The following is a 24,467-nucleotide window of genomic DNA, read 5'->3' on the forward strand; positions in this document are numbered from 1 at the left end:
TGAAAATGCACACAGTGTGATTTCAAGTTCAGATTGGATGGCCGCTGTCTCGACTCCGTTTGCAGTCTCCATTAATTGTGCACATCTTAGAAATCTAAGCTTGTAAACAGTAGGCTACTAACTATATCATACACATTTTCCACTTCTTGAAATGTCTGTTTGAAATGTCTGATCTAACACATTAACAAAAAATGTTTTACATAATTTACACAGATTTATAAATTCAAGGATTTATATACCAACCTGAGCGCGATGTTTAATTCATGACCAGAGAAGTGATGATTTTATAGCGGAGCTTGACAGTAAGTTGACCACATTTATATCCACATTACGGATTAAGGTAATTATCTGGTTAATCCCTTATTCCAAAAATAATAATAAATGTTCCATATAGGTTTAAATACTTGACTGGATGTAAATTTATTCAGAATATTCCTGTACACGGAGAATATACAGAAGCTATGGCCTAAATGTAAGAGAGTTACATTTTAAAATTAGTTTTGACACACTTACGAATTAAGACACGCCCACATTCATTTCTAACTGAATACATATATAGATACAAATAATTTTCTCATAGTAACAGATAATGGCTTTGCTGCACACCCCTATTAGAAACAAAAAAAACATCTGTACCGTACACACATATATATGCACAGAAACATCACAAGCTGGCTTTGATATAATGTAAGATATATATATATACAGTATATATATATATATATATATATAAAACAAATAAAATTCATGGCACAAGACTGACTCATATGATATTTGGTGTAACGAGTCAGAGGCAGACACCGAGTGAAGATCCATGTGCAGAGTTTAATGCAATCGTAGTTAAACAGGCAGAAGTCAAAACCAGGTAAGCAATCCAAACAAAGTAACAAATCAAAGACGGTAAACAAAGGGGTAATCCAAGGGACAGGCAATAATCAACACAGACAGGCAGGCAGGCAGGCAGGCAGTAGATAACGATAACGCTCAGAAATGCAAGACAACGGGTGAATTGGCAAGACTTCGCAATGAAGTGAAGTTTGAGCGGGGATTATATACACAGTGAGTAATGAATGAATGGCGATCAGGTGTGAGAGTTAATGGCGGGAAGAAGGGGGCTCTGGGAAATGTAGTCCGGTTATGGGTTTATACTCAGGGGAAGGAGATCTTGTGTGAACAGACTGGGAAGATGTGACATTTGGTAAGTAAAATAAATTAGTTTTATATTTATTAAAGGCAGACAGGATAATAAAGTGGCTTGAGTAGCTCGCAGCGCGTCAGAAATAAAACGGGGCGTTCAACTGAAGGTGCACCGCAACACGATGCATCGCAATGGACGCTTTCAGTTTAGACAGCATAATTGATTATACTGGGAGCAATTTGCTTTTGACACAACACACTGCTTGTGTCCAATGTAGACAGTGTGTAAGGAAAGAAAAGTTTCCTTCTCAATCGAGAAGAAAAGTCTTCTCGATTGATTCATTCAGTCAATCAATCGATCAAATGGCACATACTGATTTTTTCACTGTTTTGTTCATCTGTTTGTTCGTTCATTTGCTCAAAAAGCTTTCAGTTAACTTTTGCTTGCAAAAGTATTTGACTTCCTTTAACGTCTCATAGCAGATTCCAGACCTGTCTCTCTTACAGAGACCCATAGTGATTGATCTAAATAGAGGAATATGAGGTGCATCTTACAATGGAGTGATTATGCTGTGATGATGGGGATAAATGAGCCGAACAGGCTTTTTAATTATAAAGCACCTTCTTCTGTTCTACTCTCTTAATGAGCCCATGTCCCTTACTGGATGAACCAACTGAGAATTTCTCACTTAGTATTCCTCAATGAAAGAGATGGTTAGATTTACAACCAGCATCAAGGACACACGAGTAATCTGCTCGCCTCTAAACTCAAGGTAATCACTTGCCCTCTTCCAGAAGAAAGTGCATGAAGATCCTGCTTAAAGCACAACATTTTCAGTCAGATTTGTCAATGTCTTTAGTGTCACATTAGCGTAACAGTGCTTTAACCTTTACAAACAAATTAAGGTAAATGATTACCTGTCAAGTACCAATAATTTAAAAGATTGATTTACATAAAAAATGGAAAATTTAAATTAAGTCATTATTTACTCATCATCGCTTCATGTTCACCCTACAATCAATGGAGACTTAAGCTTTCAGGCTTCAAAAAGGATGCAAAAGCACAATAAAAGTATCATAAAAGTGGTCCATTTGACTCCCGCGCAATGTTTCAAGTCTTCTAAAGTCATATGATAGTTTAATGTGAGGAACAGGCCAAAATGTAACAAAATATTCCAGGTTTAGTACAAGATTAGCTCAATCGACAGCATTTGTGTCAATGTTGATTACCAAAAAAATTATTTGGACTCGTCCCTCCTTTTCTTTAAAAGAAGCAAAAAATGTAGGCACTTACAATGGAAGTGAATGGGGCCAATGTTTGGAGGGTATAAAGGCATAAATGTGAAGCTTATAATTTTATAAAAACACATTAAGGCTACGTACACACTAATCTGGATAAATTTTGAAATAGCATTTTCGTTTTCTAAACGCTCTCTGTCCACACTGCCATTTTCAAATGTTTTATAAAAGTTGCTTGTCCACACTGAAACTTCTGCAAATGCTTAAATCCCCTTACTGCGCTTGTGAGAAAACAAACAAACAAAAAAAGGTTTTAAAGGAGCAATATGTAACATTGACATCAAGCGTTTAAAATGGGTACTGCAGTCCAAATTCAAAATATTGGAGAGAGTTGTCTCCCCCGCCCCCTCCTCCCCAGACTCGAAGCTCACGCAGGTTGCCAAATTGAGGACATGCAACAGGAATGAGCAAACTGACAATGGCAAGCGACGAGCCTTACACTGTAAGTTGATCAGCTAATGTATACATTTGCAATGTTTTTATTGTTTGCAAATTATAAACCAGCTCATGTGGATTTTTTATAATTCTGTCAATGTTAGCTAGATGTATTGTTGGCTTCCATGGCTGCAGCATGCTGTGTTTGCTCGCTAATTTGTTTCAACACGGGGTGTCGAAATACTATTGAGAAATGGGCAGTGGGCAGGATCACACAGGACAAAACACAAACAAAAATACTGGCATTAGCTTTGTTTTCGGAAAAGCCAGTATTTCAACTTAGCATGTTTCCTAAATCTCTGATAACATATTTTGATCATTTTATGCTTTAGTACAGTAAATATATTACATATTGCACCTTTAAGCATGGCCCTGCATCATTGAAACGCAATTGTCCTCATGTTCTGACACCAGACAGCAACCCCGAAGAACTTCTCGTCACCTTCGAAGGAATGCAACGTAAAGGTTGTACAAAGAAACATTTATATTAACAACGTTATCAAAGTGGATAGCAATCACAACAATGCCGCTACAACGTGGGCTGCCATTTTGATTGATTTGGGTTGAATGGAACATATGATTGCATCACATGACAACAAATATGTCATTGTTTTCTAATATCTCAGTTTTCACTGTCTACACTACAATGCAAAGACAGCGTTTTCAAATGTATCCACTTGGGAGAGGGTTTTCAAAAAGCTCAGTTTTCGCTTGATAAAAATAATGTCTCAGTGTGGGTAGAAGGCCAAAACTTAGTGAAATTAAAGCATTTTCAAAAGAATGATTGTTCATGAATCTGACATTGCTTCTTCTCTCATAAATGCGCCAAGAAGAGTGAGGGCAGTTGTCTAGATTTTTAGTGAATATCAATGTAAATTTACATTTATTCTTGTTATCTTATGGCTTTAGAATACATGGTAAATAGTGCATGAGTCATATTGACTAATTTTATTATACTTTAACTGTGCTTTTGCATCTGTTTTGAAGCTTGAATGCTACAGTTCCCATTCATGAAAAAGAGAGACAGTACAACTCATGAAAATTCTCCTTTTTGTTTTCCACAAGACATACTGTAGGATTCCGAGTAAATGACAGCATTTTCATTTTTGGGTGAACTATTCCTTTTATAACCCCTTAAGCAATTCATAATACACCTTAATTGGAAGAATTCTCAGATCTGTGATTTCTCATTTCTACTGCTCTGTTGAGAAAGATGTCCATGTGTGCTTAGCTCATGAAAGTAAGATGAGAAAACTCTCCATCTCACCTCCCCATCTACCCACAAGTGTCCTTACATGACCTCTCATCTTCACTTATGGCCTAGAATTAAGGGTGAATTTAAGACGGAAGGCTGCAGGGAGCAGGTGCGGTTTAGAAAGGTTTTTATAATACAGTGACCTTTGCTAAACCACGTGGTCATTAGCCAAATAAATGAACTGTCCTTTCCAGAGTGTAGCGGAAAGGAGAGATGGCAAAAGTATGCACTTTCTAAGGGCCCTGGGCAACACTCAGTGCTTGACCTCCGTCCCCAGTGAGGTCAGTCCTAAGGCTGTTTACTTTGCTAAGGGAGTGATCAGAGAGCCAAGAAAAAGGCCAAAGTCCACAAGAGAGAGCTTTCCAGCCCTGTGCATAACAATACTTTTAGTCACAGTGAGAAGTACTGCCATAGTTGGACATAAGGGGTATTGATAGCATTTTAGTCTAGCCAGACTTTTGATGATTGAAAATTAACAACATCTTATATGTCATGGAAAGTTTTGTTGTTATGCCTAGTTGTGCAGTGTAAAACTTGCTCACAAACCATAGTAATGTCCTGATTGTGACTAATGTTACACAATATACCGGTGCAACTGTACTACCACTGTACTCAAGCTTCAAAATACAGTGATTTTCAAACGGCAGGACCCGATAAATGGTAATAGCATTATTAGCACTGAATGTACAGAAGTAATATTTCCAGATACTAGTGATATTTGGCTGAACTCGGTTGTGAAGAGGCATTTGTGGCTCAGACTCTACCAACAAAATACAATATTTGTTTCATGTTCAATTCTTTCAGTCTTATTGCGAAGCAGATTATCTGTTAACTTTCAAAATGGACATTATACCCTTGTTTTATGGCTTCGCTATACACAACGCATAATTGTAATTTATTTAAACTGACTTATCTCAGTTCTTTCGACCTGTTCTGAGACCAGTGCAGACAGACAGCACACTGGAGGTTAAGTCATTAACTAAATAGGGAGCAAGGGAGCATCCTATAGATTTCCTATGGAGCTAAGTGCATTCATGCCTAAAATCCGAACAAAATTTCAGTTTCAGGCTGCAGATAATGTTTAGACCAGTCAACATATTTAGGACAATGGTAATCAGTACAAAGATTCAGAATTTATAATGTATAATTTTATTTTAACATGGTTGGCAGTGATTCGATGATGCTGGCCATTACATTGAATCAGAATTATTTATGCTAATTTCTGATGTAGTGTCTGTAGCGTATCAAAAACATGAATAACTAACACTCCTTGAAACATAATAAACAATTAGAAAAATAAATAAAATAATAATAAACAAAAAGAAACTGGAATTTCTGTAGCTTGATATTCTTTAAAATTTCAAAAATTAGTCCCACTGTCCACATACGTTGCCATCAATTTTTAGGAAAACTATTTGGTCTAGAATTGTTTTGTTTTTTGTTTTTTGTTTTTCTACATGTTTATTAGGTGCTACTAGTTACAAATCAAAAAGGGAAATGGAAAATGCACACAGCAGTCACACTCTGGTCTCAGGAGAATATTATTGTGAGTTAGTGTTGTAGCAAGAATACCCAATACAAGTTGTTATTTTGTGAATACACAGGTGTCGCAATACACAGTAGTTGCAAGCTTGACATGTCTTTAAGATTTGTGATATTGACAAAAGAAAAAAAAAGAGATCAGCTTACCTTATGTTACCCTCTGTGTGTTTCCACAGCATAGGCTTTATTGGATGCACATGACAAATTTACACAGCCAATCTGCCAAATACTCCAGCATTTAAACCTTTAACAAATAAGCAAGCGGGGAAAAACATATCTGCTAATTAATGGAAAATACTTGCTGGCCAACTAGAATATTACCTCCAATATGGCTTAGAGGAAGTAACACGATTGGCTTTGACTCAGCATAAATGGATGCCGGAATACCTAAAAAAAGGCAAAGCAACTATGAGGGTTATGAGGGAAACACCTTCAGTGTCTTGATTGTTGGTTTGCAGCTGAGTCTGCTTGGTTCTAAGGCCCTGGAATACTTCACATGAAATCGAAGAACGAATGGGTGTGATGTCATTTTGAACAAAATCTGGCCAAAATGAAAGTGTTTTTGAGTTTGTGTTGGTGGTTTGCAACAGCTCTCCAGTGCAAACCTTCAGTAAAACTTCATACCGGCTGCTAAACGCCTTCTTACTGGTCCACGTCATCGGAAGGTGTTACCTGGAGCTCAGTCAAGATGAACACACCAGCGTGCATATTTTTTCACGAGCTGGTGCAAACTTCTGTACGATCGTTTGCGTAGAGACATTTTCCAAGAAAGTTGCATGTGATTTTTTTTGTTTTTTCTTTAATTAGTCTACAAAAGAAATGTAATCTATGCAAATACTCTTTAAGTTCTCATTCACTCTGTTCTTTGATATTCTGCTTCACTCATGTGCAGACTGCAGCTGAACGTCATTCATACATCTGCCCAAAGTATGCCTCTTATCATCATTCTTTTGTCTGTATTCTGCCCATTAACACTCTTTTATACACCCATCTTTGAAGTAGTATCAGTGTCATTATAAATTAAGATAACAAAGTGTAACCGGTAAATATTATTGCTGCGTATAGCATGTTAGCACATAAGCGCCTTGAATACAGAATGTAAACATGACAAATTACTCATTATCTACTGCATATACTGTATATTACTTTAAATCGTCATCAAGAGGTTATAACAAATTCTTATAATGATCTCATGTGAATTATATTCAGAATGAGGCAGATAGTTATTAATAACACATTTTACTGTCTTATTAGTTTATGTTTTACATGCAGTCTAGTATGTCCTCATTTTCAAATGCTCCTCTAAACGCTCCCCCAGCAGCGGTTGCCAGTGTCTGAATGTTCGCAAACAGCAAGGCTTTGCAAAACAGCAATATAAAACATATAAGGTGTACCAAAACTATATTTAAGCTTAATGTAGATAGTGGAAAACATTACATATAGTACAGTATATGCATCCCATGTGCCAGGAACATTCATTAATTAATTCAGTCATTCATCCATCCATTAATTTGTTTGTTCATACGCTTGCTCATTAATTTCTTGCAGAAATATTTGTTTTTTTTTTTATTTGTTACCTAATTGTTGCCTTGTAGTCTAGTGAGAATTTCTAAAATGCCTTGCTTGTTTATTAATTTGTTCTTTCATTAATTTATTGGTTTGTTTATTTTGTTGATTTGTTTGTTCATTCACTTGCTCATTAATTTCTTGCCAACGTTTTTGATTTTATTTGCTTTATGTAATTTCACTTTGTGCGGTCTAGTGTAAACTAAAAGCCCTGGCTTTTTTGTTTGTTTGTTCATTTGTTTGTTCGTTCATTGATTTGTTTATTAATTTCTTGCTAAAGTATTTGGTTTCCTTTGATTTGTTTTTCTAAAACAAGGTCTGGCTTGTTTGTTCATTTGCTAGTTTTTACGTTTGTTTGTTTGCGTTTTTGTTCATTTGTTTGCTTGTTCATTCATATTAATCATATAAATTAATAAACACGTTTTCCAGTCAGCTGAGAACATCTAAAAGGCCTGGCTCATTCATTCATTAATTTGTTCGCTTGTTTGCTTGTTCATTAATTTTATCACAAAAGTATTTTGTAACCATCACATTTCCCAACCTGTTGAGTGCATAAAAAATTAAATAAAAAATAAATAAAAATAAAAAAATTGTTTGGAGGATATTTTTTATCATTTGTACGAGACGTTCCCAGAAACAGCCCTCACCTCCCTGTATCCTGTGTAACTTTATTTTGAATAGACTGGCGCTTCCAACCAAGCCAGCTAAAGTCACACTACCTGAAATGGCCTGCAAATGTATCTCTTTCTTTCTCAAATAGCTACATGATGTTCAGGGCTCCAGACTGCAACTAAAAGTGTTGCAAATGCGGACAATTAATATTATGAACTGGTTCTTTTAAATGAGTCAGCCAAAAGTATTCTTGAACTCACATGCGAGTCAGTGTTTTTAATCAGTCACTCTTTCAGTGAATCATACACAGCTGACTCCCTTATTTTTTGGCTCTGGCCAATTCGAAATTAACCGATATAATTTATCCAAACTCGTGTAATTAAAAATAGGTCTACATATCAACTGAGTTTTGTTGTAATAAAAATCATCCACATATGTTTAAAAAAAATTGATTTATTACACGAGTATAATGACTTGAAGGGAGAACTTTGTTAGGCAGACTGTAAGGTTTGTGTGATTCACCCGTTGCTGAAGCCAGTGTTTCTGACCCTGAAACAATACTATGTAACTATGCATGCATTATGTACTGTATACACTGATGAGCCAAAACATTATGACCACCTGCCTAATATGATGTTGGCCCTCCACATGCCGCCAAAACAGCGCCGAACTGCCAAGGCATGGACTCCACAAGATCCCTGATGGTGTCCCGTGGTATCTGGCACCAAGACATTAGCAGCAGATTCTTCAAGTCCTGTAAGTTGCAAGGTAGAGCTGCCATGGATCGGACTTGTTGGTCCATCACATTACACAGATGCTCAATCGGATTGCGATCTGGGGAGTTTGGAGGCCAGGGCAACACCTTGAACTCTTCATCATGTTCCTCAAACAATTCCCAAAAAATGTGTGCAGTATGGCAGGGCGTATTATCCTGCTGAAAGAGGCCACTGCCATCAGGGAATACCATTGCCATGAAGGTGTGCTCCTGGTCTGCAACGATGTTTAGGTAGGTGGCACATGTCAAATTGATGTCCACATGAATGGCCAGACCCAGGGTTTCCCAGCAGAACATTGGCCAGAGCATCACACTCCCTCAACCGGCTTGTCTTCTTCCCATAGTGCATCCTGGTGCCATCACTTCCCCAGGTAAACGTGACACACGTACATGGCCGTCCAGGTGATGTAAAAGAAATGGGACTCATCAGACCAGACGAGCTTCTTCCACTGCTCCAAGGTCCAGTTCTGACGCTCTTGTGCCCATTGTAGGCACTTTCGATGGTGGACAGTAGTCATCATAGGCACTCTGACCAGTCTGCGGCTACACAGCCTCATACACAGTAGGGTGCGATGCACTATGTGTTGTGGCACATTCCTCACGTAACCATCATTAAAATGTTCTGTGACTTGTGCCACAGTAGACCTTCTGTCGGTTCGGACCAGAAGGGAAAGCTTTCGTTGCCTTCGTGCATTGATGAGCCTTGGTCGCCCAACACCCTGTCGCTGATTTGTGGTTTGTCCCTCCTCGGTCACTGTCGGTAGGTACTCACCTCTGCTGACCAGGAGCACCCCACAAGCCTTGCCATTTCAGAGATGCTCTGACCCAGTCGTCTGGCTATAACAATTTGGCCCTTTTCAAAGTGGGTCAGGTCTTTACTCTTGCCCATTTCTCCTGCATCCAACACTTTGAGTACAAGAACTGATTGTTCGCTTACCATCTAATCTACCCAGACCTTGACATGGGACCTTGTTAGGAAATGATCAACATTATGTGCTTTACCTGTCTGCGGTCATAATGTTTTGCCCATCGGTGAATGTGTAAAAGTAGAGGTGATGCGTAGTGTGTCTGCTTACACAAGTTGCCTTGAGTGTTTTTAAATGTATTTTTCCATTCCTCGTCTTTCAAAATGAGACACTTTGTGAATTATTTGAAATGTAGACTGTTAGTTATTTGAAAGTTAATTATTTGAAATGTAGACAGAAGACTTCTCCCGCCAGCATGTTAATTTGGCTGCCGGCATCACTTTGTTGAGGGGATCTATACTCTGAAGCACTAATCCGCTCAACAGCTGTGGATATTTTTCATTAGACCCCATTCAAAGCTTGATGATGAATGCAAATATGTTACCAAATTTGCAAGTTTTATGTAAATTAATCAGTGAGAAGGGATAATTGTTTATGAAAGCAAACACTGTACGCTACCAGGCAGAGACAAAATTAATGTAATTCAACAGTTTAACGGTTGAATTTATTCACATGCAAGCCTCAAGCTTGAATCAGTGTAATGTTTTCTTTAGAGAACTGCATTCAAAGATGTAAGTAACCTGAATGTTTCTTGTTGGCAGACTTCGACTGCTACGGTGAATATAGTGGTGACTGATGTCAACGATAATGACCCAGTGTTCGATCCACTCCTGCCCCTCAATCTCACAGTTCAAGAGGAAGAGGCCAACGCTTTTGTGGGTCAAGTGAAGGTAAGACTGCATGCCCACACCCAACATTCTTTCTGCTCCTTCTCTCTTTCCTCCTTCTCTATTTGATCCCCAAAGTATTTGCTGTGCAGTCGCTTTCTGCACTCTGGAGTCATCGAAGTCAGATGGATATCATGTACTCCCAAAAATTTCTGTTTGAGAGTGTGTGTAACTTTGTTTTTGTACTTTCCTGAACTTTCTCCTGATGGAAATGGAAATCGTAATATAACGATTATGGTTCTTATTCAAATTCCACTTAAAGGGACAATTAATCGAGAAAAAAAGTAGCCTAACAAAAGAACATTTTAGGCAGCATGTTAGCCTCAGTCACAATTAACTTTAATACAATGAAAGTGAATGGTGACTGAGACTGTCATTCTGCCTATCATGTCCTTTTCTGTTCCACAGAAGAAAGTAAGTCAGATTTCGAACAACATGAGGGAGAAAATGATGACAGAATTTTCATTTTTGTGTGAAATGTTTCTTAAACGATTCAGATTTCCTTGTGATTCAAATTATGACTCTTTAGTACTTTAAGAACCGGCTCATAACTACACATGTTGCGCTGTGTGTCGGTTGTTGCGTGCAACCAACGAGGACAAAACAATAGACAGATGTGTTGTTTCTCATCAAATTCAATTCAAAAGTTCTTCCTTGATTTAGAAACATAATTTCCTTATTCCTTACACTTTAATGGAAGTTCAAGAACAGATGAAAACTTGTTTCTTGATTCCCAACCCACACAAAACTTGTCAAAAAATGTCATGGTCCTTTTGTACTACAAAATCAAAATTACAAATAAGAAATTACATATTGCATATTAAAAATGTATCCTTTTTTTAAGGTCATTAAGATTTTATTTTTTTGAATTGTGACATTATTTTCATGACATTTCATTTTCCCCCAGTTTTTTACTTACTTTACCCACGCACAATTTTTAACCCCTTCACATTAAACCCCCGATTTCTCATTACTGCATTGGATGCTGGGGTGCGGGCATGATGCCAGCAGCTCGAGTGTGTTCCTCTGCCCTCTTGAGCCCTTATCTCACTCTCGCCCAACTGGCATACACTCCCAGCCTACCTGCCAAAGTCCCTACCTGCTCTGCTGTTTATGATTTTCCAATTAAAGAAATGTAATTTAAATAATTTGTTACCTTCGAGGACGTCCTGTTATAAGGAGCTTTGTTGGGCTCTGTTAAGCTGCGAAGAGTTGTAATTAGTGGTCTAGATTAATAGAGCCTCACTTTGTCAGGGAAATAATAGGCTGGGGGTGTATGCCAGTTGGGCGAGAGTGAGATGAGGGCTCAAGAGGGCAGAGGAACACACTTGAGCTGTTGGCATCATGCCCACACCCCAGCGGCCAATGCAGTAATGAGAAATTGGAAGTTTAATGTGAAGGGGTTGAAATGTAAAAACTGTGCATGGGTAAAATAAGTAAAAGATTGGGGGAAAACTGTGATGAAAATAATGTCACAATTTCAAAAATCTTAATGCTGGCGGACTGTATATTGCCAGTGCTTTACTTAACACATATCTGCTGTACATTAGATGTATAATTGACTTTGATACTTTAAATTAAGACCTGGGCAGGCATCATGTTTTTGGGATGTGATTAACTAGGGGTGGGTGGTATAAGTAAAATCTTGTCATATTGTAATGTTATATCCTGGTAAAGGTATATATCCCAAAATAGTTACATTTGCTGCAAATATAACAAAATAATGATTTACATTTAAAATAACCATGTTGTAATGGCTGATCTCATGAAAATTACATGACTGTGGTGACATTTTTGCAAAATTATATAACGTGGGTCATTAAGGCATGGTCACATTTACCTTTGCACGCTTCTGCAAATTCTGCTGCCAAGAAGGCATGGGTGGACATTGAGCGCGTGTGAAACCAGCAAAAAAGTAATCTTAAAAGTAAAAAAAGCCTCTTTTTAATGCTGCACTTTATACTTTGTGAGACTTAAGTTAAAAAGTAATGGGCAGCTAAAATTATATCCTTGGCAATTGTGAATATATTCAGTGTAGCTGTGTATGAAACACTGCCAAACCAAGCAACTTCCAGGGTCCACAACTTTGTGAACATGACTGGGAGTCAAAGCGCACGTCTTAACCTCGGGGAGAGGAAAGGCGCTATACGCAAGCGGTACACCCGGCCAGCTGTCCCGGAACTTACCTGCTCGTACCTGACAACACACGGGACGAGACCGGCTCAACCCGGAGATTGTAAAACCTCGCAAAGGTGTTGGGTGTTGCCCAGCCCGCTGCTCTGCAGATGTCTGCTAAAGAGGCGCCATTGTTCAGGTCCCAGGAGGCCGCCACACTCCTAGTAGAATGGGCTCGCAGCCCCAAGGGGGGCGGCACGTCCTGGGCGTGATATGCCATCGCGATGACATCAGTGACCCAGTGGGCGATCTTCTGTTTGGAGACAGCACTCCCTTTCCACTGACTGCCAAAGCAGACAAAGAGCTGCTCAGAGCGTCTAAAGCTCTGCGTGTGATCCAAATAGATGCGCAAAGCACGCACCAGACACAGCAACGCCAAGGCTGGGTCTGCCTCCTCCTGGGGCAGTGCTTGCAGGTTTACCACCTGATCCCGAAATGGGTCGTGGGAACCTTGGGCACATAGCCCGGTCGGGGTCTCAGGATCACATGAGAGTAGCCCGGACTGAACTCCAGGCACGTTTTGCTGACAGAGAACACCTGCAGGTCCCCTACCCTCTTGATGGAGGTGAGCGCCATCAGGAGGGCAGTCTTCAAAGAGAGTGCCTTTAGCTCAACTGACTCCAGGGGCTCGAATGGAGCTCCCTGTCTCATCCCAGAACCGTGGGGGGTTTCCCGGCGGAGGTTGTCCCATTGAAGTCCCCAAATCGCCCCCAGTGCTAACCGATGCTGCCTCATACCCATAGGTAGAAGGACCAAGGCAGGGAGCCACTGGGGTGGCTTCCTTTCTTACGAAAGAAAGCCGTGACCGCAACGTTGCCATAGTCATGTTCTTGAAATGAGGACATGACCCATCCACGAACGATGTCTCCACGTGGGCAGCGCCCAGACACGTAGGACAACGATCATGGCTGTCAACGATCATAACGACCGCAACCTGGAATTATACACAAATGGAAAGGTACCTTTAAAAAGACGCTGCCGTAAGTGCCACTCTTTTAGAAGGAGAAAATATACTCTTTCAGCAGGAAGAATATACTCTTTCAGTCTGCCGAAGCACCCAGGGTAGTTCTCTGCACTGCCCCGGTGCAGAACAACAATCCTCATGCTCGTTAGGACCCAGCTTTTCATATATTTATCTGCTATATTCAGGACCCCTCCATCACCCAAAATACAAAGTCTGGGTCAAAATGAAAACTGAGTGTCCAGTATGTCACACACAAAATGCTGGATCCTCAACCAAAATTCCTGAATCTTAATACAACCCCAAAAAACATGGGTTATGTCCCCGTCTTCTGACTGGCATCGCCAGCAGGTGGGTGAGTCTTTAAGACCAAGACTGTACAATCTAGAGGGGGTCCAGTAGAACCGATGCAAAATCTTAAATTGCATCAGACGGATCCTTGCATCTCTAGATGCAGACCTGAAGCTTTTTAGGATCCTAGCCCACTCTCCCTCCTCCAATAACAAATTTAAATCTTCCTCCCATAATCTTTTGAGAGAATTTAAAGCTCCATCCCCCAGACTCTGAATTAACAGGGAGTAATACACTGTTGCCTCATGACCCTTCCCAAAAGCAGCAATCATTGCCCCAACCCATTCACATTCCACGTGGAGAGAGACAATCCACTCATATTAACATTTGACATTTTTTGTGTCAAAAACAAAGTTATACAGACCACATTCCCCATTAGTGAAATACTTCCCCCCGAACAAAACAAACAGAAAAAAGAAAAATGTGTGCATTAACCAATGACAGCGCCATCCGGCGACAATCCCTCTAAACTCAAAAAGTCCATGAACGCACACGAGTCCCCACGACAACTTTGCCATCGGATTGCTCAATTTTGCCTCACAAATTTGTGAGGCAAAATTACATAACAGAAAAACAGAAAACCCAGCAAATAGGAAGAATGAACACAAAGAACATGTAGATTCATTCACAGAACTGTCTCAAGGATGTGATCTTCCACAAAACAAATTCCAGCTGATATAAAACCGTTCAGATTCCTCGGACAGACAAACAAATGTTCCGTGAGCCAGCTGTTATGAGTTCAGCGGATGACGTAATCATTCCAATGTCCCATAAATACTCAACATAACAAACTACAGCCAGCAGGAGGAATAAGTATGAAGCACGAACAGATTAATCCACAGCTGTTCCAAATGAGTATTATTCAATAGAACAAGCTCCAGCTGCTAGGCGGAACCAATACAAAAAGAAACAAAACCGGCATCCCGGTTCCCCGGATGATCGAGTCAATTCACTCGGAGGCCGCATAAAGGTATATTCCATGACTTACACAATCTGTCAACTTTATAAAAGACATCCTTTGTGTGAGCATGTAGATATTTTGCGGTCATCCGTAGTGTCTATTCTCAATCTGTCCGGGAACTTCAATGTGAAAGTAAACTTTCATCAATGCAAAAGTTTCTTTAAGGAAAGTGTTATTCACAAAACAAGCTCCAGCCGCTCGGCGGAGCCAACGCAGTTTACTCATTCATTGATTCTATAAAAGACAGATTTGGACATGTAAATACTTTGCGACCGACCTTCGTTTCTATTCTCAGTTTGGCCGGAAACATTAGAGCAAACGAGATCTTTTTCTGATGTAAGAGTTTCTTGCATTCCTTGAACCGATTGCGTTTCTCTCTTGTCGAGTTTACAAAGTCCGGGAACAAGAAAATATTATGATTCTTCCAAGAAAGCTTCCCTTTGCTCCTCACCTGGTGCAACACAAGATCTTTATCGGATGATCTCAGAAATCTGGTCAGAATCGATCGGGGCCTGTCTCCCTCAGCAGATCTGTGAGCTGGGACTCTGTGAGCTCGATCAATTTCCAGCTTATGGCCTGTTATGTCGAGCAGACTTGGGAAAAGCTTGTCTAGAAATTTCACCATATCTCTGCCCTCCTCATGCTAAGGAATTCCAACAATTCGAACGTTATTCCTGCGGCTTCTATTCTCAAGATCTTCAAGCATTTCAAGGAGATGTTCCAAATCAACTTTTGTCGCGGGCGGATTAGCGGTTAATTCCCTCTCCGAAGATTCCAGAAAATCGATTCGTCTCTCAACATCTGACACTCTTGTAACTATCAGAGAATTTTATTTCCATCGCCGTAATCGATCGACGTATTACAACGAGATCCTCCGAGTCAGCAAGAACCTTCGTCAACATCACCGACATGTTGGACAACTGACGCTGGATCTCCTCTCCCACCGCGCCATCCAAAACGAGTCCCCGGTCTGTAGGCCTGTCGGGGCTTTCATCCTGAACACGTAAGTGTCTTTTAATGTCTCCAGAGCCCGAGGATTTTGACGTCTTTGCCATGTTTTACCTCAAAGAGCAAATGTGTAACTGGGTGTATGAAATTTCACTAAATTATAACATGAAAATAAAAAAAAATTTAGCAAAGTGCGCAGAGCTGGTCGCTCACACGTCTGCTTCTTGCATGGCGTGACGTGACCTCTGTATCGGTGCTTCTAACATTTTGGGGGGGGAAAACTTGATCTGTGATGTCCGAAGCTTCATTCATCTGAAAACCACGTGACTGCTTTGGTTTCAAAAGAATCAAATTTCAGTACAAGTTTGAACCCAATACAATCACATAAGCACATTTCATTCCCATTTTAATAAAATGTTACAGCCCATCCCACAAGCATATTTATTTTCCAATCTTTAGTTAATATTCAGTTATTAAGTTACTCTCAGACATTGTTTTTATTTTTTAACAGAAGACAGTAACTTCTTAACTCATATATGAAGCATTTGAGCCTTGGTTATTACTTATTTATTTATAAACACAAAAGAAGAAAAACAACATAATAGCGTTGATAATACATTTTTATTGCTAGTTGTGTTTCATTTTTTTTAACACCAGATGGCATTAAATTGAACCTTGTTCAGAAGCTTTGAGTAATGAACCCAATTTCATTATGTTTGTAATGAAATACTCATTGCTTCAGAAAGCTTTATTTTTCCATCATTACTCCATGGATAGATCATGACTGAGAGAGATGCAGGTCAGCAGGCTTGCGAGTCACTAGATAAAACTGACCTAGAGAAGCCTACTGTTGTGATAAGCTGATGCTGTGATGTTGAAACCAACAGGTTTTCTCGTGGGAATTTTACGTCGAAATCATGTGAACAAAAGAGAAAAATAAGCCGTGATCATGAGAAAACAACATTTGTTATGTCAAGATCTTGAGAAAATGAAGCCACGATAACAAGGTAGAACAAAAGTGATAAACCATGGACAAAACGGGCTTCTGTATGTTCATGTAAATGTGCTCGTACATTGGGGGAATCCCAGAGTTTAACGTTATAGGGAAACCCCGCTATTGCAGCACAATTCCAATGCAGGTTGTGATACAAAGTTAAGGAAACAAACACAGCAATAACTTTGGAATATCTGGAAATAAAGCGAAGCAACAGAGAATAAAATATCTTAGTCTTCCTTGGATGTCATGTTTGTTATTTATGCAAGTGTTGCGGGGAAATTACGTTGCTGCGAAGAAAGCTACTTACCGACTGAGCCACATGTATACAGGAGTAAAGAGTATGCCGCTTATACAGTGAATACATACATCACTTTCTCACAAATATGCCTATTTCTCGCAATAAGCCATATTCTGGTGTCCATGTCAGTGTAGTCATTGTGTAAAAAGAACCAATATTGCAGCTGCCTCAACAGTTTAAAGGAATAGTTCTCCCAAAAGGAAAATTCTCTCATAATTTAGTCATACTCATGGCATCCCAGATGTGTATGACTTTCTTTCTTCTGCAGAACACAAATTCAGATTTTTATAAGTATATCTCAGCTCTGTAAGTCCTCACATTGCAAGTGTCAAGATCAATATTTTAGTCATTTTTTACTATAAATTATCCTCCCTGCTCTGCCAGTCTCCACTCAAATTCTTCTTATTGTGTTTTTGGTGATTCACATTCTTCATGCATACGCCCCCTACTGGGCAGGGAGAAGGATTTCTAGCAAAAATTGACTTAAATATTGATCTGTTTCTCAACAACACTGATCATATCGCTTCTGAAGACATTGATTTAATAACTGGAGTCATATGGATTACTTTTATGCTGACTTATGTGATTTGTGCACCCATTGACTTGCATTGTATGGACCAAAAGAGTTGAGATATTCTTCTAAAAATCTTCATTTGTGTTCTGCTGAAGAAAGTAAGTCATACACATCCGGGATGGCATTAGGGAGAGAATTTTCATTTTGGGGTGGACTCTTCCTTTAAAGGTAGTTTACAAATGTATTTTTTATATGCACTTTTATTGTGCCATTGTTACCTGGAGTGTTTTCTTTGTTCTTTAACATTTTGCAAGAACATATTACCAGGATGCTGTCACCCTTGTCAGTCTGGTTTATTGTGGTGACAGAATCCTGACACGTATGTTCTATGTCTCTGTGTGAGCGAACGGCTTTTCCTGGCTGTGTGCTCTTCTGTCTAGTCCATGTTTCATGTTCAGAGCATGGTGTCTGATCCTGACTCTTCTGTCTGGCTCGGTCTTGTTTCTGTGTCGGGATCCAGACACTCATGCTCCATGTGTTGTCTTTTTGTTTGAGCACATGTCTAATGATGGCTTCATTGCCATGTGCTCTATTGTCTTGTCTTGGTGTTTGTTTGAGCATATGGCCAATGATGGCTTCATTTGCCATGTGCTCTTCCTGTCTGGTCTGTTGTGTTTGGTGTGAGCACATGGTTTTTAAATTGTGCTCTCCTGTCTCTCGTCCTGACCCCGCCCCCTTGTTACCTCATTATTAGTTCATTTGCTTCACATGCTTTCCTTATTACCGTCCTCTTTTTCTTTCCTATTTAACCCCATTGTGTTTTTTGTCTTGTGTCTATTCGTTGTGGATGTTTCCCTGTTATAGATGTTCCGTGCGTGCGTGCGTGCGTGCGTGCGTGCGTGCGTGCGTGCGTGCGTGCGTGCGTGCGTGCATGCGTCCGTCAATCCATGCCTGCCTGCCACTGGAGATTCCTGTTTTGAGCCCGGTCCTTGAGGCTCCCCTACTCCAGCCCTGCCACCAAGTTCCTGTGTCTGTGGAATGTCGTTTTCCCCTACAGGGTGTTTTTTGTTTATTTTTAATATTAATAATCCCATCTACTCTGCCTTTGAGTCTTCACCCTCTCTCTCTCCAACCCAACCTTGACACATATAGAGGTAAAGAATGAATCTAGTAATACATACAGTATTTTGCTACATTCAACAAAAAAGCCATTTTGGCTTTCTGAGAGGTCATAGAAAGGAATATGATTCGATGTCCAATGACGTTTAAAGTAAAATCTCCAAGTTGCCATCTTGTAAATACAATGAATGCAGCATTATAACACACATTAAAAACAAATTATTACTTGTCCTGAATAGTTTGGGTGCATCCTGCTCTGTTTACACATGACTCCACTTTATTAATTTTTAATAATAATAATGCTGTATACCACTGCCAAGCAGCATAGCAACTGTAATTGTAATATGGAATGCGTGGTCACTGGTGTATAGTTATCAATATTTTAAAACTGTAACCTGAAACATTGTTTTAAAGTTTAAAAAGAAGAACATTTGCTGTAAAATATAAATAAAATAAAATTTGAGACTTGTAAGTGAAAAGAGATTAATTACATTTTTTTTTTTTTTTTTTTAGATTCAAAATACATGAGTCCCTATATTGGCTCCATAAATGTGGCTCATCCAATCAGATTTTATAAACTGTCATACAGTCCATCCCTACTGCTAAAAATATAATTGTTCGCCTCTTGACATCAGGATAAATATGTGTGTGTGTGCGGCACAGAACGAAAGCTTGAATAGCAAACCAAACTTCTCCTGAACTCATTTAGCACTCTGGACACGTCTCCCTGAGAGGCATGTTGGATATGATCCAAAGCGTAACGCTAGCTAAACATCCCCTTCGGCTAGCATGGAGCAACAGAGGTTTCCATATCATAAGAGAAATGCCCACAGAGCTCTATATCACAGCTATCACAGTGAAGCCTGCATCACTGCTGATATTACACCTGCCGTACCACTCATGGACTGGCCAGTGTGCTCATTTAAAATTACTCCAAATATTCCACAGCGTGAGAATTTTAAACATATTTGAAGTCGATTAAGTTGAGGCCAGAGAGTCTAATCTTATTGTCTGGAGAGGAGAACATGCCGGTTGGCTTGCTGACAAGTTTTCTGTATTTGTGTTTCATCAGAAAGCTTGTCATAAACATGTGTATTTTCAGTTTTGATGTGGGCCGAAGCAGACACCTTCATATTCTGCCAGCATTCTCTTTGATGTTATTGTCAGCGTTTCGTCAAAACACGCAGTCATGATTTCAACTGAAAGCGGCTGTGAAATAAATAAGTGGGCTTCAGTTGTCAACAGAGAAGATAAAGTTGGTGTGAAGTTTGACTGTTAATTTGAATAGATGGTGAGGACTTCACTTACAGCTATTATCTGCCTGATTAATTCATATTTTCTAAACTGAACCCCCAAACCTAAACCAAACCCACAGTGGAGTAAAAACAATAATGTTAGAGGGGAAAATGCAAATTCTGAATTGCGCTTGTCACTGATTATGCGAAAGTGATTTCTTCCTGATTTCAACGTAGGATGCCCATGCTGCTGATGCAACGCATTTCCGGTCGCTCCACAAGGGAAGGTAAACACACTTAAGCTGATGCAAAAATGTCTGTTAGGAGGTGGAACTTGTCAGTGAGTCAGCATAATGTGGCCGATCCTAGGGTACTGGAACTCTCGGAAATAACATGCTAACTTCCCATGTGATCATGTTGGTTGGGGATTTCCCCACTGGAGCTGCTTAATCTGATAGAACAGAACACCTGTACTATGAACTTTACTAATGGCTTAATTACCTTACTCAAACACATCCTAGATATGTGAGATTAATCAGCTATATCCACAATATAAACGTAACCCTCCTATCGCATCCGGGTCATTTTTGACCGGTGGAGGTAAAACATAATTTTTAAATAACACATAGTTTTCGTATGGGAACCAAACTTTGTGACTTTATCAAGACTACCAAAATAAACATAATAATTTTTTTTTTTTTTTTCCAGATTTTTAAAAGAAATTATTTAAGAGATAAAATATACAATTTATACATCTTTTGCATTCAATTTTTTGGCTTCAATTTTGGCCTTATACATGATATTAAACTAAATCAACTAAAATGTTATGCCATTTTAGCAAGAGTAAAATTTACTTATATTAATTAATTTAACATGATTAAACATTTGGACTAAGACAAAAAATTATGAAAAAAATACAAATAAAACAAAACGTTTATTTATTTTGAAAATTAACAGTGAAATATTCAGACTTGTTTTTTGGAGAATACTTCTTAAATTAAGATTACATTTTCTTATTTTTCTTAATATTTGAAGCTTATTTTATCTTTCACAACCAATAAAAAAATAATGTGGCAATATCAGAGGCACAACTATCCATTTATGGATGTAGTTGGACTGGAGACCATATTCAAGTCCGAGTCTGACCACGAGTCCGAGTCCAGACTCCAGTGCCCTAACTCTATTTGATTTCATGTTGAATTTAAAGGTGCACTCAGTAACTTTTGTCTTTGTGTCATCTTGGACTTACACTGACACATAGCGGCTTGAAACAGCATAATTTAAAATCTATAGTTTTCAGTTTCAGATGCCATTGTAGATATTTAATATTCACAGTCAGCCATGATTACTTTAATCAGTGAGTGAAAGTGTCAAATAACAGGATGTTTACTGATATTAAGCCAGTAGTATTCAGCTTGTCATGTGATTCTAACATGGCAGCCCCCATGTGCGGACCCTCTCCATGTAGAATAAAACAGCTTTTATAAGGTTACTGATATGACTGGAGTTTTCATTTTAATGTGTGGTCATGATTTCCTACATATATTGCAAAATTACAATTCATGTCTATATGAGTTTTATTGAAATGTATGAGGATATGAGAATTATTGAAATATTACTGAGTGCACCTTTAAGGACAGAGCTTTAGTGAACCCAATTTCATGTTGCCTCAACTTTTGTAAGCATTCAAGAGTGAAATGCCTCAAACACAACTGCAAGCGCTCTGATATTCCTGCTTCTTCAAAGTGCAAAAATGCAAGCCAGTGGGCCTGCAACTGGTTTAGTTTGGAAACAGGGTTTTGAGATGGAAACAGCCAAAAATCTGTGTTTACTATGTAATTTTATTTTTGTTATTGTATTTATTTATTTATTTTTTGCTGGTCACAGCTAGCAGCAGACAGGTGGTTGAAGGGCAGTGATTGAAACACGGTTGTCTCTTTTCTCCTCGCACAGCGTCATGACTAAACTATTAAAGTGATTTTGGCAGAGGTAAAGCAAATTAATTTAATTAAATATTATTAAAAAAAAAAAAAAATTCTTCTTCTTTGGAACAGAGTGCACTGATGAATCATTCACAATAAGGCCAGGTCACATTAATCAAAAAAGGAAGCTTAGAAAAAATGAGCTTTCACCAGACTTAGCCACTGAATTTGACCGCCCCCATCTCTTCAAAACCCCACCCTCCAAAGACATGTCAGCAAAACTGATGTCAGCAGACCTGAACACTCAAAATGGCTGACAGTCACAGAGCACCATTTTATTGGGTAAACGAAAACAATTTCTCAGGAGAACAATTTCAGTCAAATCTGTCAGAGAGGGACATTTTCTGCATGCTAGTCCATTTAAAAATCGTCTGAACTAAATAAGTGCAATGATCAGAAAAGTGTGTTGTCTATCAAGGTTTGTTACTACTAAATGTATTATGATAAACATTATAACGGGAACAGCACGCTAATATTCCCACTGACACTGTGTGACTTCCACTGTGTGAGCAAGTATCATGCAGCGTTTCTTCTATGCTTCTATATTGAATTTTAATTAATTTTCAGTTGATTACTGAGAAGATCAAGGCTTTCAGTACTGGCATTTGCTTACCTTAGCAAGCGATAAACAACCTATTTCCATACTGTTATCTTTATTTCTTTTTTGTTTTTCTACTCCTTTTTTTTTTTTTTTTTCACAGGGGGTTGTTAGCTTAAATATTTTCAAATAACCAAAATAATGATGATTTATCACAAGCCTTTTCATCATTTAATTATGTGCAGGATATGAATTATAAATATCTATAATACAATTTTCACTAGTTAAATGTTAATTCTTAATATCAGCAATGAAATTACTCCTAGTGAATATGCCAACCTAGTCTCATAGAATAAACTTTAGTATAACTACATTTTTGCAAACTTATTTTTACATGCTACGTTCTACATTTTACAGCAGCTTCCTTGTGAAATTAACAGTAGAGGTGCTACAACAACTGTGTGTACAATGGCTGATTATGACTTTATAAACATGTAGTTTTCGCTATGTTGCTTGCACACTGCCATGTTATGATATTAACACTTTTACTTTAATTGTATCATTTGAAAAACTATACATTTAAACACTTTTATGACAGACACACCTACATTTACACACTTTTCCAAGTGCGACTAATCTGATAGAGTGTTGGATTCTGGACTTGGAGGACCAAGGTTTGATCACAGGCAAGTATGAAATCTGTCATGTGATACAAAAGTGTAATAGAAGGGACACTAAATGACGTGGTTGCTTCAGCAAATGTGCTTTTTATGTTGCTTTTGCAAAAAGAACACTACCTCTCATTTATCTTTTAGGACACTTGGTTAGGTTTAGGCTAAAGTTTTAGGTTTGGGAAGTGCATTTTACTCATTTAAACTTCATCTAAAAATCACCTTAAAGTGATAGTTCACCCAAGAATGATATTTTTCTCATTATTTACTCACCATCATGCCATCCCAGATGTTTAAGACTTTCTTTCTTCTGCAGAATACATACGAAGATTTTTAGAAGAATATTTCAACTCTGTAGGTGCATTCAATGCAAGTGGATGAGGGCCAGAATTTAGAAGCTCCAAAATTTAATCCATGGTAATTGGTTTAATCCATGTGTTCTGAAGGGATATGATAGGTGTGTGTTTGAGAAACAGATCAATATTTTATATAAAGTCCTTTTTTTTTTTTACTATAAATCTCCACTTTCACATTATTTTTCTGTTGTGCATATCGCCACCTACTGGGCAGGGAGGAAAATTTATGTTGTGACAAATGTGGTGATCCTTGTGTGAGACGCTTAAAACAAAACAGTCAAAGATGCAATGTGTTCCAAAACATGTGAACAGCCCCTAACTCGCCTTATACTTAAAAGATCGACCCAAACCCAGCTTGTAACCCAAAGTTTGTTGGATCCCGTCATGCTCGGGTCTTTTTTTTTTTTTTTTTAGGTATAAGTTAACCAAATAACAACTATTAATGCACTTTTCTAATTTGTACTAGTATGAAGTGTATTTGGAATTTCAACTAGTACAAAATTTATTTTAGATGTCTGTGATTGTGTTTTGAACAAGCGTGAATGACAGATCATTGTAAAGCTCTAATATATATATACACTAAATTGCCAAAAGTATTCGCTCACCCATCCAAATAATTGAATTCAGGTGTTCCAATCACTTCCATGGCCACAGGTGTATAAAATGAAGCACCTAGGCATGCAGACTGCTTCTACAAACATTTGTGAAAGAATGGGCCGCTCTCAGGAGCTCAGTGAATTCCAGCGTGGTACTGTGATAGGATGCCACCTGTGCAACAAGTCCAGTCGTGAAATTTCCTCGCTACTAAATATTCCACAGTCAACTGTCAGTGGTATTATAACAAAGTGGAAGCGATTGGGAATGACAGCAACTCAGCCACGAAGTGGTAGGCCACGTAAAATGACAGAGCGGGGTCAGCGGATGCTGAGGCGCATAGTGCGCAGAGGTCGCCAACTTTCTGCAGAGTCAATCGCTACAGACCTCCAAAGTTCATGTGGCCTTCAGATTAGCTCAAGAACAGTGCGTAGAGAGCTTCATGGAATGGGT

The 24,467-nt window shown here is 38.8% G+C and overlaps 1 protein-coding gene across 1 annotated transcript in view; it reads left to right on the forward strand.

Annotated features, from left to right (window-relative positions):
- Positions 1-24,467, forward strand: part of LOC127422864 (protocadherin-15-like) — a 427,222-nt gene that overhangs the window by 221,026 nt on the left and 181,729 nt on the right. The window contains exon 20 of the mRNA XM_051666673.1: positions 10,189-10,317. Coding sequence (XP_051522633.1) covers positions 10,189-10,317 — 129 coding nt within the window. The remainder of the gene's footprint in view (positions 1-10,188; positions 10,318-24,467) is intronic.

This window comes from Myxocyprinus asiaticus, chromosome 32 (assembly GCF_019703515.2).
Source record: "Myxocyprinus asiaticus isolate MX2 ecotype Aquarium Trade chromosome 32, UBuf_Myxa_2, whole genome shotgun sequence".
Lineage (NCBI taxonomy): Eukaryota > Metazoa > Chordata > Actinopteri > Cypriniformes > Catostomidae > Myxocyprinus > Myxocyprinus asiaticus.